The 12,305-nt window shown below is 32.1% G+C and overlaps 1 protein-coding gene across 1 annotated transcript in view; it reads right to left on the bottom strand.

Moving 5' to 3' along the window:
- LOC132732737 (guanylate-binding protein 1-like) overlaps positions 1-12,305 on the bottom strand; it is a 44,003-nt gene that overhangs the window by 20,309 nt on the left and 11,389 nt on the right. The window contains exons 2-4 of the mRNA XM_060719227.1: positions 4,495-4,724; positions 4,164-4,291; positions 3,580-3,689 (exon numbers count right to left, since the gene is read on the bottom strand). Of these exons, the coding sequence (XP_060575210.1) occupies positions 3,580-3,689; positions 4,164-4,291; positions 4,495-4,724 (468 nt within the window). The remainder of the gene's footprint in view (positions 1-3,579; positions 3,690-4,163; positions 4,292-4,494; positions 4,725-12,305) is intronic.

Genomic DNA, 12,305 nt, shown 5'->3' with positions numbered 1-12,305 from the left:
GCACTGTTATAAATATTGAAATGATCTGATCCAATCAGACCAAGAATGAACGATCTTATAACAATTGTGGTTTATTTGGCAAAGCTATTTGTAAAACATACATGCTCTTGATAAAAATGAAATACAAACAATTACAACAACAATTAATTGTTTAACAGTATAAGAGAAATGCAGCCTCCAAAATTATGAAAAAAAGAATTATGGATTTTCGAATCTTTTCCATTTCTTACTAAAATTTCTCAAATCGTGAAGTTACAAGTTGATACCTCTAATAATTTGTCAGCTATGCTTCAGAAAAAAATAAATTAGAATAATTACGATGAGCAATAACTAATTAATTGTCATGTAAAAAAAGGTCAAGAGTTATGGATATAAATTTACAATGAGATACATACATCTGTAAAATTTCAAGTTAAACCTCCAAGACCTTTTCAGATATACCCAGTACAGACATTAGGTGTGACTGTCAGATCACCATTTAAGTGCTGACATTTCATTACAGGTTGAATTTCACTTATCGTTTAAATGTAAATTGTATTATTAGTAAACGATATATAAATCGATATTACGTTATAAACCCAAATATGTATAAAACTGCAGAACTAATTAACTCTCATTCACTACAAATTGTAAGAAATTTAGCAATGTTTATCTATAAAGCTTTCGAGATTCGAAAAGAATATACATTACAACCTTGGCGAGTAATAAATAAATGTATACCGTAAGACTCAAAAGCTCTTTTCTGAATTTTCATATGTTCCTCTTTACTTATCGAATCATTTTCCTATTTTCAAACTTTGTTTAGCACCTCTAAGATGTATCATTTTCGTTATTCTCTGTTTTCATTTTATCTCCCTTATCCTCTTGTTAAAATTGTATGAATTTTCAATCCATCTTACAATTTCATCATAGCAAAAAACTAAAGGTATATAAATCTTGATTATTGTTAACATAATAATTGACATAGTTATTTCCCTTGTATGTGTCATACTGGTTTACCGTCTTCTACTTTCGTTTTAGATACAATGAAATTTGTCAAATACTAAAATTCATACCGGTATTTGTATAAATTTTGACGTAAAATAACTGTCATGCTTTGGAGTTTTAGTAGTGACAAAACTGGTCTTGTAATTTAATTTTCGATGAAAGGCATTATGGTGCATTATGTTAATGTAGACATTTGTCGGGGGTTAGTAATACTTAACATTATAAATATTTATATATGATCATATTATATTAATACAAGTAGACATTTATTACCATTGATTTGTAGTATGAACACATACGGAACAAGGTTATAAGTAGAACAATCAAATAACTATACATGTATAAAATTATACAGTAGTGTTTTTGATTTAAATGTAACTGATATCATACATGTAGATCTGATAATATATGTATGCAACAATATGTTGAAAGTCAGTAATTTTATTATTCAATGTCTGTCATTGTATTGTATTGTATTGTCTTGTGTAATTTATTGTATTGTATTGCTCAAGATGTTGTATTTCATTTTGTGTCAGGTCAAGGGATTATTAGCCTAAACCAAACTGTTGTAGTTTATATGTGGATTTTGAAATGAAGAAATCCTCTGCTTCTGAAACATTGCAAAGGGCAATCGCTAAATTATGTTAAAATGAGTTATATACACAATAAACTTCTTAATATGTTCTATCTATCGGCGAATCTAATAAAACCATTTTGCCCGAACAAACGAAATTACGAACAACGCTTTATCCATATCTACTCACCTTCCTCTGTTAAAAGGCTCGCACGATGAAAACATCATGAACACTTTAATATGTAAAATAGCAATGAGATTGAACCATTTTACGCGCTTCAAACACCATTTTATGTAGTAATTAATCTCCAACACCATTTTGAAATTGATTATTTAATTTGCTGGAAAAAAGAAAAAGTTGTTATTTATAAACAATTACTTACTTCGCCCATTTACTGGTTTACTTGTTAACAATTGTTTTGGTGGTATGCTGTAAATGTGCGATAACAATTGGGTAGTCTTATCCTGAAATCTGACAGATAAATCGTCAAATCTCAAATATTCCAGATTTTCAAGGACATCACCATCACCCGGCACAGGGAATGCAAAACATATACGTTTCTGAAAGTATTTTCTGATGCATTCTCGTTGTTTATTGAAGCGTTCCGCTTTGCTTTTGTTCTCAGCCAAACTCCTCTCAAGATACTCATTTTCTGATATCGGCTTCCCGTCAATGACCAGTTTTAGACGGAAATCTCTCAAACAAAGAACGAAATCTGGCAGTATTAAACTCAATGCCATGTTATCTTCTGATGATTCACCACGAAACCTGATATTCTTTGCTACAGATCTTTAGTTCGTTAAGTTTATTTGGTATACACTAAACATATTGAAAAAGATTCTTCTCTAGAGTAACCAATTATTCATATTAAGACGCCGTTTATATTATATGTTATGGTATTTTATCTTGGCAGGTAATATATCCACATATATCACTCCAAAACCAAAATAATAATTTTATTACCCTTCCCCTGCCGATATTAGACGATTTTTTAAAAAAATCATTGTTGTTTCAAACGAAACGTCGAAATAAGATTCCCTTTAAGGTACCCCTTTATCACAACATGACGTCACATATATACATGACGTATTTTTTTCCGTACCTAACGAATGTAAACAAGAGAAAAGGAGTAGTCTATTGAACGCACTTTTTTGTAATTAATATCAAGCTTTCACAAGGTCATATTTGTTTTAAATACTGATGAGAATATGTATCATTACTTTACTTTGGTGAATATTTATCATTTAACAGTTAAAAAGTGCTTGTAAATCGGAATTTACACCGCGTAAAATCGAACCGTACGCGCATCACCTCAGCGCATGTTGTTTACAACGTGGGGTACCCAACGGGGAAATTTAGTGTGTATATTACCCGTCTGGCTCGGTAATATCAATTTCTTTCGGGTGATCAAAAAGGCGGAAAAAATCTGGAAGGGTAATAGATATTTTTATGATTGTCTCAAATATCAAAATTTTTATGTTGTTGTATTTTTCTTTTTTTTGCAATTAACAGTACCTTTATAACTTATATTTTAATTAACAGGCCTGTTGATTAATATGTTCTCCGATGTTATGTGTCATAATTGATGTAAACAAAACTTTTACTAATGATTTTATGATAATAAAAAGGCATGTCCTCAATATGGATTTAGAGGATATGACTTTTATATTGACCATCCACAAACTGTAAAATATTACTATAAAGTTATTACACATGTTACATAGTTTCTACATAGCCTTATGCAGCGTTTGAGTGTATCTATCCATAATGTCATATCCATCGAGTGAACCGATTACATAATCCAAAAGTTGCCACTGGGTCCGACTGTGCCTGTTCAAAAGAGATGGTGAAAGGGGCAACATCTGCATGATTTTCTTTATATTTATTGCAGCCATTTGCAGAGATTTAACTACATTATGAGTACAGATAAATGACTGTTTTATCCGTCTTCTTAATCATCTTAAAATCACAAATTCAATTCATCTTTAATGTGGATTGATACAATAATAAAGGATACGTGAGTTTAGAGACAGCGTCGTTATCGAATGCTCCCTTCATATTATAAACAAGGCAGTTGCACAAGAGTGTCGCTAATGTGAATATGTTGTTGTCATGACTTGCGTCGCCCTGTCAATATTACAATTAAATCGTTATGTGGGAAAATTACAAAGATTTACTGATAAATTTAAATTTGACGTATTTAATATACAGATTAATAGTATGCATATTTATAAACGCTTTGATTAGATAAACAATATTGTGCCTGATTAAGCGTCTTTGTATTTTTGCATTTTCGCCTAAAATGTTGTTTAAAAACATTATATACATTTAAGTTCACAAGATAAACCAACACTTAGGATTATCTCAGAGCTTAAACATCGGCGGTTTCTGGTCAGTTGGTCAAACTGAATGACAGATATTTATTTGTTTTCAAACTCTCCGTTTTATGAAACCACAGAGGGCAACAATCAAGATATGCAGGAATATCCTACCCTCTAAGTATGAAAAAAACAACAACAATATGTTAAAAAAAACCCCATACATTTGATTCATTTTGTTTAATGAGTTTTATTCATTTTATTCATAGCAAAGCATACATACCTTTTCAACATCACCAAGACCCTCTGTATCAAGAAGCAACAAGACTTTATCCGACATTGTTGGATGCATTTTACACCACACCCAAATACCTTTGGTTGTCGATGCAATCGTCTTTCCCAATTCAAAACCTAAATGATTATTTCGTTTTATAATTTTAATACATTCATTTTACAAAGGCATTCGATGATATAAGCTTCTTGACAGAAAATCGCGTAGCGGAATTTCTTTTTAAAATCGCTGAGAGAGATTTATTTTAAAATCGACACCAAAACACACTCTAAAATATATCTGAATGGTTTTAAAGTATTACCCTCAATCAGTATCGGTTTACCTGTTGTTGATTCTGCTAAAAGATTCATCAGGTAAGATTTGCCAGTTCTGTAAAGACCTACCACGGCTACAATAACCATTGGCAGATCAATCTGTTTAAGTTGGTTGAGTACTTTTTGTTCCTCCTTTAAATTGACTTTTATTATTTCACCTTTAGCATTCTTTACACTTTCGGTACTGATCAAACACATAGGATGTTTGAATACCTCCATATCCGCTGGAGACCATTCGCTGTAAAACAATTTATATTACTTCTTTAATTTCTAATAAAACTATTGACGTTTTATCTATTTATGCTACTCAATAAATTAAAGAAAGCTTCAAAGCCGGGTATTTTATCACTTTTAACTAACGAGGATAATAAATCTAATAAATGGAAAGAAATGATTGTAAGATTCATTTTCACATAATTCGAATAAATCTTTAAACATACCTATCGTTTCATGTAAATCATCAGTGACATAAAACAGCTTGAAAATCTAAACTTGTAACGTAAGTGTTTGTGTCACATTTTCTAAAAAGAGAGAATGTTGTTATCATGAGTGTTAACAACTTTTGATTCGATTGGACGAGGGAAATATATTACATATTGAACTGACAACAACTTGAGAAAGACTTGGAATTCCACCTTTGATATTTATTGGCGACGCCGGTGAGCGGCGTCGTCTCTTATGGAATGCTTTTTATTTTTGCCTATGGAAGGAGCTGTTATTATATTTGACCTGGCGTTTAACTTAATTGTTAACGTATTCTGTTGATATAAAATTTGAGTAATACGTATAAAGAAGATAGACTCAAACCAGTTTTCATACGTCATATATGACTTTATGCGTTCAAGTTATTTTATGTAAAAAATAACCCTTCATTTATGATAAATGAAAGTGTATATATGTGAATATGTGTCGACGTAGCCCAGTTGGCAGTTATTTGTATTACATGTGGTGTAATAGACAGACACAACAAATGCAAATTTGAAATATTTAAGATATTCATTAAACAATATATAAACACAATATAATAATATTACACAACTTTAACATGTAAATAATGTTTTGAAATGAATTCAACTAATATCTATATTTATTTTAAAACGCTATTAAGATTGAAATTACCACAAGTTAATCTGCTAGAGTGAAATTCGTATTAGCGTTATTGGTCTCAATTGACACATTATTGTGTGTAAAGTTGTTTAAGGTAAAGAAACTTTTAAAAATAGAGACTTATTTTAAAAATCCCCTTTTAGGAATGGCCTCAGTCTGTCAGTCCGTCTGTCAGTCGGTCCGCTCTCCAGGGACAGTAATAATGTGACTAGAGGAACAATAGATAACTATTCTTTCTCTTTGATGCCATTCATTCCGTAATGCTTTTATTTGGCTATTTTCTTTTGTGTGTCTAAAGAAACAATACAGAGAACAAAAGAGTAGCCACATTATTACTGTCCCGTTTAAATATCTGTCCGTCTGTCCGTCCGTAACACTTTCGTGTTCCCTCCATAACTTTTAATCTGCTGATTTTTTTAAATAACTTGGCTAAATCGATTACCATAATAAAACGATATGCAGACGCAATAATTGGGTTGCTACCCCCAAGATCAAGGTCACATTTAAAGGTCAAATGTAAAAAAGTCTTAATTTCATAATATGTCTACATTTACTGTCCGCTCCATAACTTTTAAACAACTGATTTTTTAAAACATTACTTGGCACAACTGATAACCATTATGAGATGACGTGCAGAGTGCACTAATTAGGTTGCTACCCAAAAAGTCAAGGTCACAATTTTAGGTCAAATGTTAAGAACTCTACATTTCGTGTCCGCTCCATAACTTTTTAACCGCTGATTTAAAAAAATAAATAACTTGACACAATTGATCAACATTATAAGAACATGTGCAAAAGGCAATGATTGGGTTGCTACCTTCAAGGTCAAGGTGTATGTCCCCTCAATCAGATTTAAACCTCTGAATTATTTTTAATATCTTGGCACAAGTGATTACCATTATGAGAAAATGTGCAGAACGCAACAATTGAATTGCTACCCCCAAGGTCAAGTTCCTACTTACAGGTCAAATGTTAGAAAGTCTACATATCATGTCTGTCCATAACATTTAAACCGCTGCAATGTTATTATGATAACTTGGCAGAAAATATCAACATTATGACACCATTTTCAGGGCACAATAATCAAGTCACAAACCTGAAGGTCAGTGTCACATTCATTTATTATTATCAAAGCTATAGCCAGTTATAGCAAAAAGTCAACTTGAAATGCTTCCATAGGACAACCCTAACAAAACTGAACAATTCCACACACAAAACCCACAAAACCCCAGATGCAAAGCTTCACATGTTGATCAACATTCCTGTACAATTTGCTAATTATAGCTCAAGCACTTTTAGAGGAACACATGACACAACATTTTGAAACGGAATTTACTATGTCAAGGGCAAATGCTCTAAAAATCCTGAATAAATAAACAATCAAACCTCCAAGTGCAAAACTTCACATATTGACAAACAGTTTTGAGCAATTTCATGACTCTAGGTCAAATCCTTTTCTGGCTAAACGCGGAACAAATTAAAAACCGCAAATTGTAAAGTCAAAAGCAATTACTATACAAATAATAAATAAATCCACAAGCTAAACCACAGGTACACAACTATACAGGCTTACCAATATTTCTGAAATGTTTTATAACTATAGGTCAAAAGTTTATCGCCTACACGCGACAAAATTTTAAAATTATAAAATTGCATATTTTAACTAAGTCAAGGTTTATACTCTACAAATACTTAACTTCAATGTCAAGGTCTTTTATTTCTGGTTAAGTTGAAGGTCTATCTCAATAGAGTGTTGTGTTCAGAGCTGCATTAGTACTAAAGGTGTTATACTTAAGTACCAGCACAAGTACTTGCCAAATTATTCAGTACCATTACCAGTACAAGTACTAGATTTTAGCTTGGTACTTCAGTACCAGTACTTTATTTTAGGAAGTAATTAGGTAACAGTACCAGTACTTTTATATATTAATCATAGTTTGAGTCAAACAAAAATAACTTGTTATGTATAATGACACATTTTTGTTATTTTAACTACCTTATTATTTTTAAAAAATGCAAAAAAAACATTCATCTAGAAAAAAATAAAGTTGTTATTTACTTTAAAGTTGACATTACATTTTTACAACTTTTAATGATTTAACATACTTTACACAAAATAAAATATTCATGTCAGTAACCAATCAACTGTATTACAATACAATCATCTTTCATTTAAATCACAAAAGTTTTTTGTTTCCTTTCACACCTTAACACCTCTGTAAATAACAACTTTTTATGGAGCTAACAATATTTCCTGATTTTTTTTTATGCTAACAATATCACTTGAAATAGGTTATTTAGAATAGAGAAGAAGAAGAGATTGTCAAGTGTTTCATTGTACTTGACTGAAACTCAAAATCAGTTCAATAAATATATATGACTTATTTTTAGACTACTACTATAAATGTAAGCAACCATAAAATATTTGCAAATAAATCATTAAATGATGAATCCCTTTTGATAACTGTTTGCTTTTAACATTTACGAATGAAGGATAAAAACCACACACGTAAAAAACCCACACCTCAAAATTTTATAACTTGGGCATTTATAGAGTTGACTAAACCCCACACTTTCAATTTTATGGAGTGGACATAACTCCACACTTTTTGATACTATGTATTGACCTTTGACCGGCAATAGAATAAGTGACATTATTTACACTTTGAATAATTTATGTTAATTAAGATTAATGAATGTTTATGTTAATTAAGATTAATGAATGTTTACCCTTTTATTTTTATGTTACAGTTTGGAATCTTTGAATGCTAACCCTTTGATTTTTATCTAACACTCTATAAAATATAAGTGTGTGGTATAAATTTTTGAGGTTAGGAGTTTTTACTTCCTGGGTTTTGTCCGTCATGCAAAAAATATATAATCATTTCTGAATAATGATTAGCTATGTAATTTCTTGTTTTCTATAGTTATATGTTAATTTATGAGTAGATTTGAAAACTTAATTTTTCTCAAAATAAAAAAATATATGGGATTTACAGCTTCACTTTTTTTTTAGAAAACCTGAGGACATTTTTATCAAACCAAAGTACTGCCTTGTAATGCAGCTCTGGTTGTAATTAAGTTGAAAGACAATCCATTCAAAAATAACAAAGTTATAACCAGTAATAGCAAATTCAGCATATATTAAGAAAAATTTAGATATATGACCTTAAAGGTCAAGGTTATTTGTCAATTAAGATTCAGTTTTGTCCGGTCTTCTTTAAGGTCTTGTTTTAAGGGTTGTTGCCGCAATGTATAAATAAAGATACACCAGAATTAAAAAAGTTATGAAAAACGTTAAGGTTTTGTTAAGGTTAAGGCAGCGGGAACGCCCTGATGACTGTAATGATACCTCTATTTTTCTCCGAAAAGGCGAGCTAAAATTATACGCTTCACACCTCGGGAGTGCCTTCCCAGAAAAACTATAGTTTCCTGAATTTCTAAAAAAACTCGTAGTATTATAAAAACATATTATCACGATTTGACATTTGTATAAACATGTAGGGAAAAATAAACTTGTTGTAAAAATAAATCAACAAGTAAAACTGTATGATTATTCTGACAGCCCCCAACTCAAGAAAACCCTCCACAGTTATTAAAAATATGTCTACAATATTTATGTTTAGGTATCGAGCCTACTTAATCTTAATCGTAATCTGCATACACGTTTTCTTTCCCTTCACAACTTCATTGGTAAACGTATAATTCTGTAGAAACAATGCCACTTTCACTTTACACTTCTATGTACATGTAAAAGGAGTATGGTCCATGTGCAACTGAAATTCATTTCCATACAAATATTTGTGATTTTTTTATTCCAAAATTGTTGATCTGAACAATACTTGCTTTAAAGGCCTTTTCATGTTCTAGTTTCCATATAATTTTATTTGGGTGTCCTTTCTTCGTAAGAGTTGTCAATGGTGCCAAGGAGGCTATGTTTTTTAGTAATATCCAGCTTAACCACAAAATGATCTTGCTTCTTTGATTCTGGTCGTGTGGCGTATCTATTTTTATTCAATTTGTCATCTTCCATTTACATTGGACCGTTGCCAACAATATGACTGATAAGTGGTATACATTCAAATTCAATCATATATTAAGAAGGTTCAACTGTAATCTTGCTTCTCGTATTCTTTCGATAAACATCGTCTGAACATCTTGATATGCCAATTACATCGTCAACGTAGTTACCAATATCACTTCCCCTGAAAGCAACATTCAATTAAATGTTGATCCAAACAGACCATTTCAGATGGCTCCTTTCTGAATTAATAACTACCTTCTGTTTTAGGGAATGCTGTCAGATGTCTCTATTTTGCTTCAATAGGTATTTGTCAAAAACCTTATCTAAGCTTAGCTTTGCGATCACATCATCAACATTACCCGCAGGTTCTGTAACAAACTTTGTCGTCAGTTGTTATACCAAAGCGGTCTGTATTATCCCCTTCCTTCACTAACAAAATTGGAGAATGTTTTAATTAGAATTAGCCAGTTCAATGATGCCACATTCAAGCATTTTCTTTATTTCATCTAACGCTGCCCTTTTTGAATATGGTATCGTATATTGCCTTATTCGAATTGGCGTTTTGTTAGTAAACTGAATCTTGTAAAATTCAAGCTCTGTTGTCCCAGGAATGTCAGTTAAAATATCCTCAAGTGCTTTAAGAAACTTCTTATTGTTGTTTGAGCGATAACTGATCATTTTCATTTACTTCTCTGTACGTCTCTCCGACATGTGTATCTACTAGTCCTAAAATATGTACAAATATGTACATCATCAACAACCCCAGTATCATTTTCCTCTTCTATTACAGCTACAATAGCATTAATCCTATATTCTCGCTCTCTGTATTTCTTAATCAGATTTATGTGGTACACCCTAATTGTATCAACTACTTTACTTTGTAGTCAAACTTGTTTACTGCTTCACAAACAACAACAGGACCTTTCCGTTGTAACAATTTTTTATTGTGTGTTGAAGGACGGAGGGAGCAATAAAACTTTGTTTCCTTTCATAAGAAACCTTGGTCGTCTTTTCTTATCATAGTTATATTTCCACTCTTTTTGATAGCCGCTGTGATTATTTCTAGCAATCTTGCACGTATGTTCTTACTTATTAGGATGCATTCATACGTGTCTTTGGTACTTTGTCTCTGTCCATATATATTTCAGTGCTCGCCGTATAATAACTGCACTTGACTGAGGAACTTCTCTGTTTTCAAAAAAAGAACCGCAGACAAATAGTCCCCCGGTCCTTCGGCCTTTCTTGACACATTTTCTTCAACATGCTTTTTAAAATACCATTCCTTCTCTCACGAAAAAAACTTTCAATTCTTGAGTGTAAGGGGTTGTAAACAACTATTAAATAGACACAAGTATCCACAATTTTCCTCCATGAGTTGAGATGTGAACTGACTACCTCTGTCAATAGTATTTCCGATGGGAAACATACTCTAGAAAAAAAATTTATTTTGGCTAAAAGTTCAGTCTCTATTCTTGGTAAAGCAACAGCTTCTGGAAAACGAGTATAAAACCATCTACAGTAACAACCCTCAATTAAGACCACATTCAAAACTGGACCAAAGTGGTCTTTATTGCGGGTTGGTCTTTATTGTGGATATTCATTATCATTGCTTACATACTTTATGAACATGGTCTATTTTTAGCTCACCTGAGCACAAAGTGCTCAAGGGTGAGCTTTTGTCATCACTCTGCGTCCGTCGTGCGTCGTGCGTCCTTCAAAAAATGGCGTCAAACTTTTCAAACAACATCTCCTCCTAAACCACATGGCCAATTGCATATAAACATTACAGAAATGATCCTTTGGTAGTCACCTTTAAAAATTGTTCAAAGAATTTAATTTCATGCAGAACTCTGGTTGCCATGGCAACCGAAAGAAAAAAACTTTAAATATCTTCTTTTAAAGAACCCAAAGAGCTAGAGCTAAGATATTTAGCATGAAACATCTTCTAATGAGTGTCTACCAAGTAAAAGCCCTGGGGTCAAAATTGGCCCCGCCCCAGGGGGTCATTGATTTTCCCTATATGCATATAGTAAAAACTTAAAAATCTTCTTTTAAAGAACTTTAAGAGCTTGAGCTAAGATCTTTAGCACGAAACATGTTCTAATGGGTGTCTACCAAGTTTTTTCAAATAAAAGCCCTGGGGTCAAAATTGGCCCCTCCCCGGGGGTCATTGATTTTCCTTATATGTGTATAGCAGCAAAAACTGAAAAAAACTTATTTGAAAAAACCCAAATAGCTAGAGTTTAGATATTAAGCATGAAACATCTTCTAGTAAGTGTCTACCAAGTTTATTCAAATAAAAGCCCTTGGGTCAAAATTGGCCCCGCCCAAGGGGGTCTTTGATTTTCCCTATATATATATGCATATACTAAAAACTTAAATAATCTTCTTTTAAAGAACCCAAAGAGCTAGAGCTAAGATATTTAGCATGAAACATCTGCTAATGAGTATCTACCAAGTTTGTTCAAATAAAAGCCCTGGGGCCAAAATTGGCTCCGCCCCAGGGGGTCATTGATTTTCCATATATGCATATTGTAAAAACTTAAAAAATCATCTCTTAAAGAACTCAAAGAGCTAGAGCTAAGATATTTAGCATGAAACATGTTCTAATTGGTGTCTACCAAGTTTGTTCAAATAAAAGCCCTGGCTTCAAAATTGGCCCTGCCCCGGGGGTCATTGATTTTCCTT

Source organism: Ruditapes philippinarum, unplaced genomic scaffold (genome assembly GCF_026571515.1).
Source record: "Ruditapes philippinarum isolate M1 unplaced genomic scaffold, ASM2657151v2 ctg1110_1_1_1_1, whole genome shotgun sequence".
Lineage (NCBI taxonomy): Eukaryota > Metazoa > Mollusca > Bivalvia > Venerida > Veneridae > Ruditapes > Ruditapes philippinarum.
This window is presented reverse-complemented; position numbering and strand designations above follow the sequence as displayed.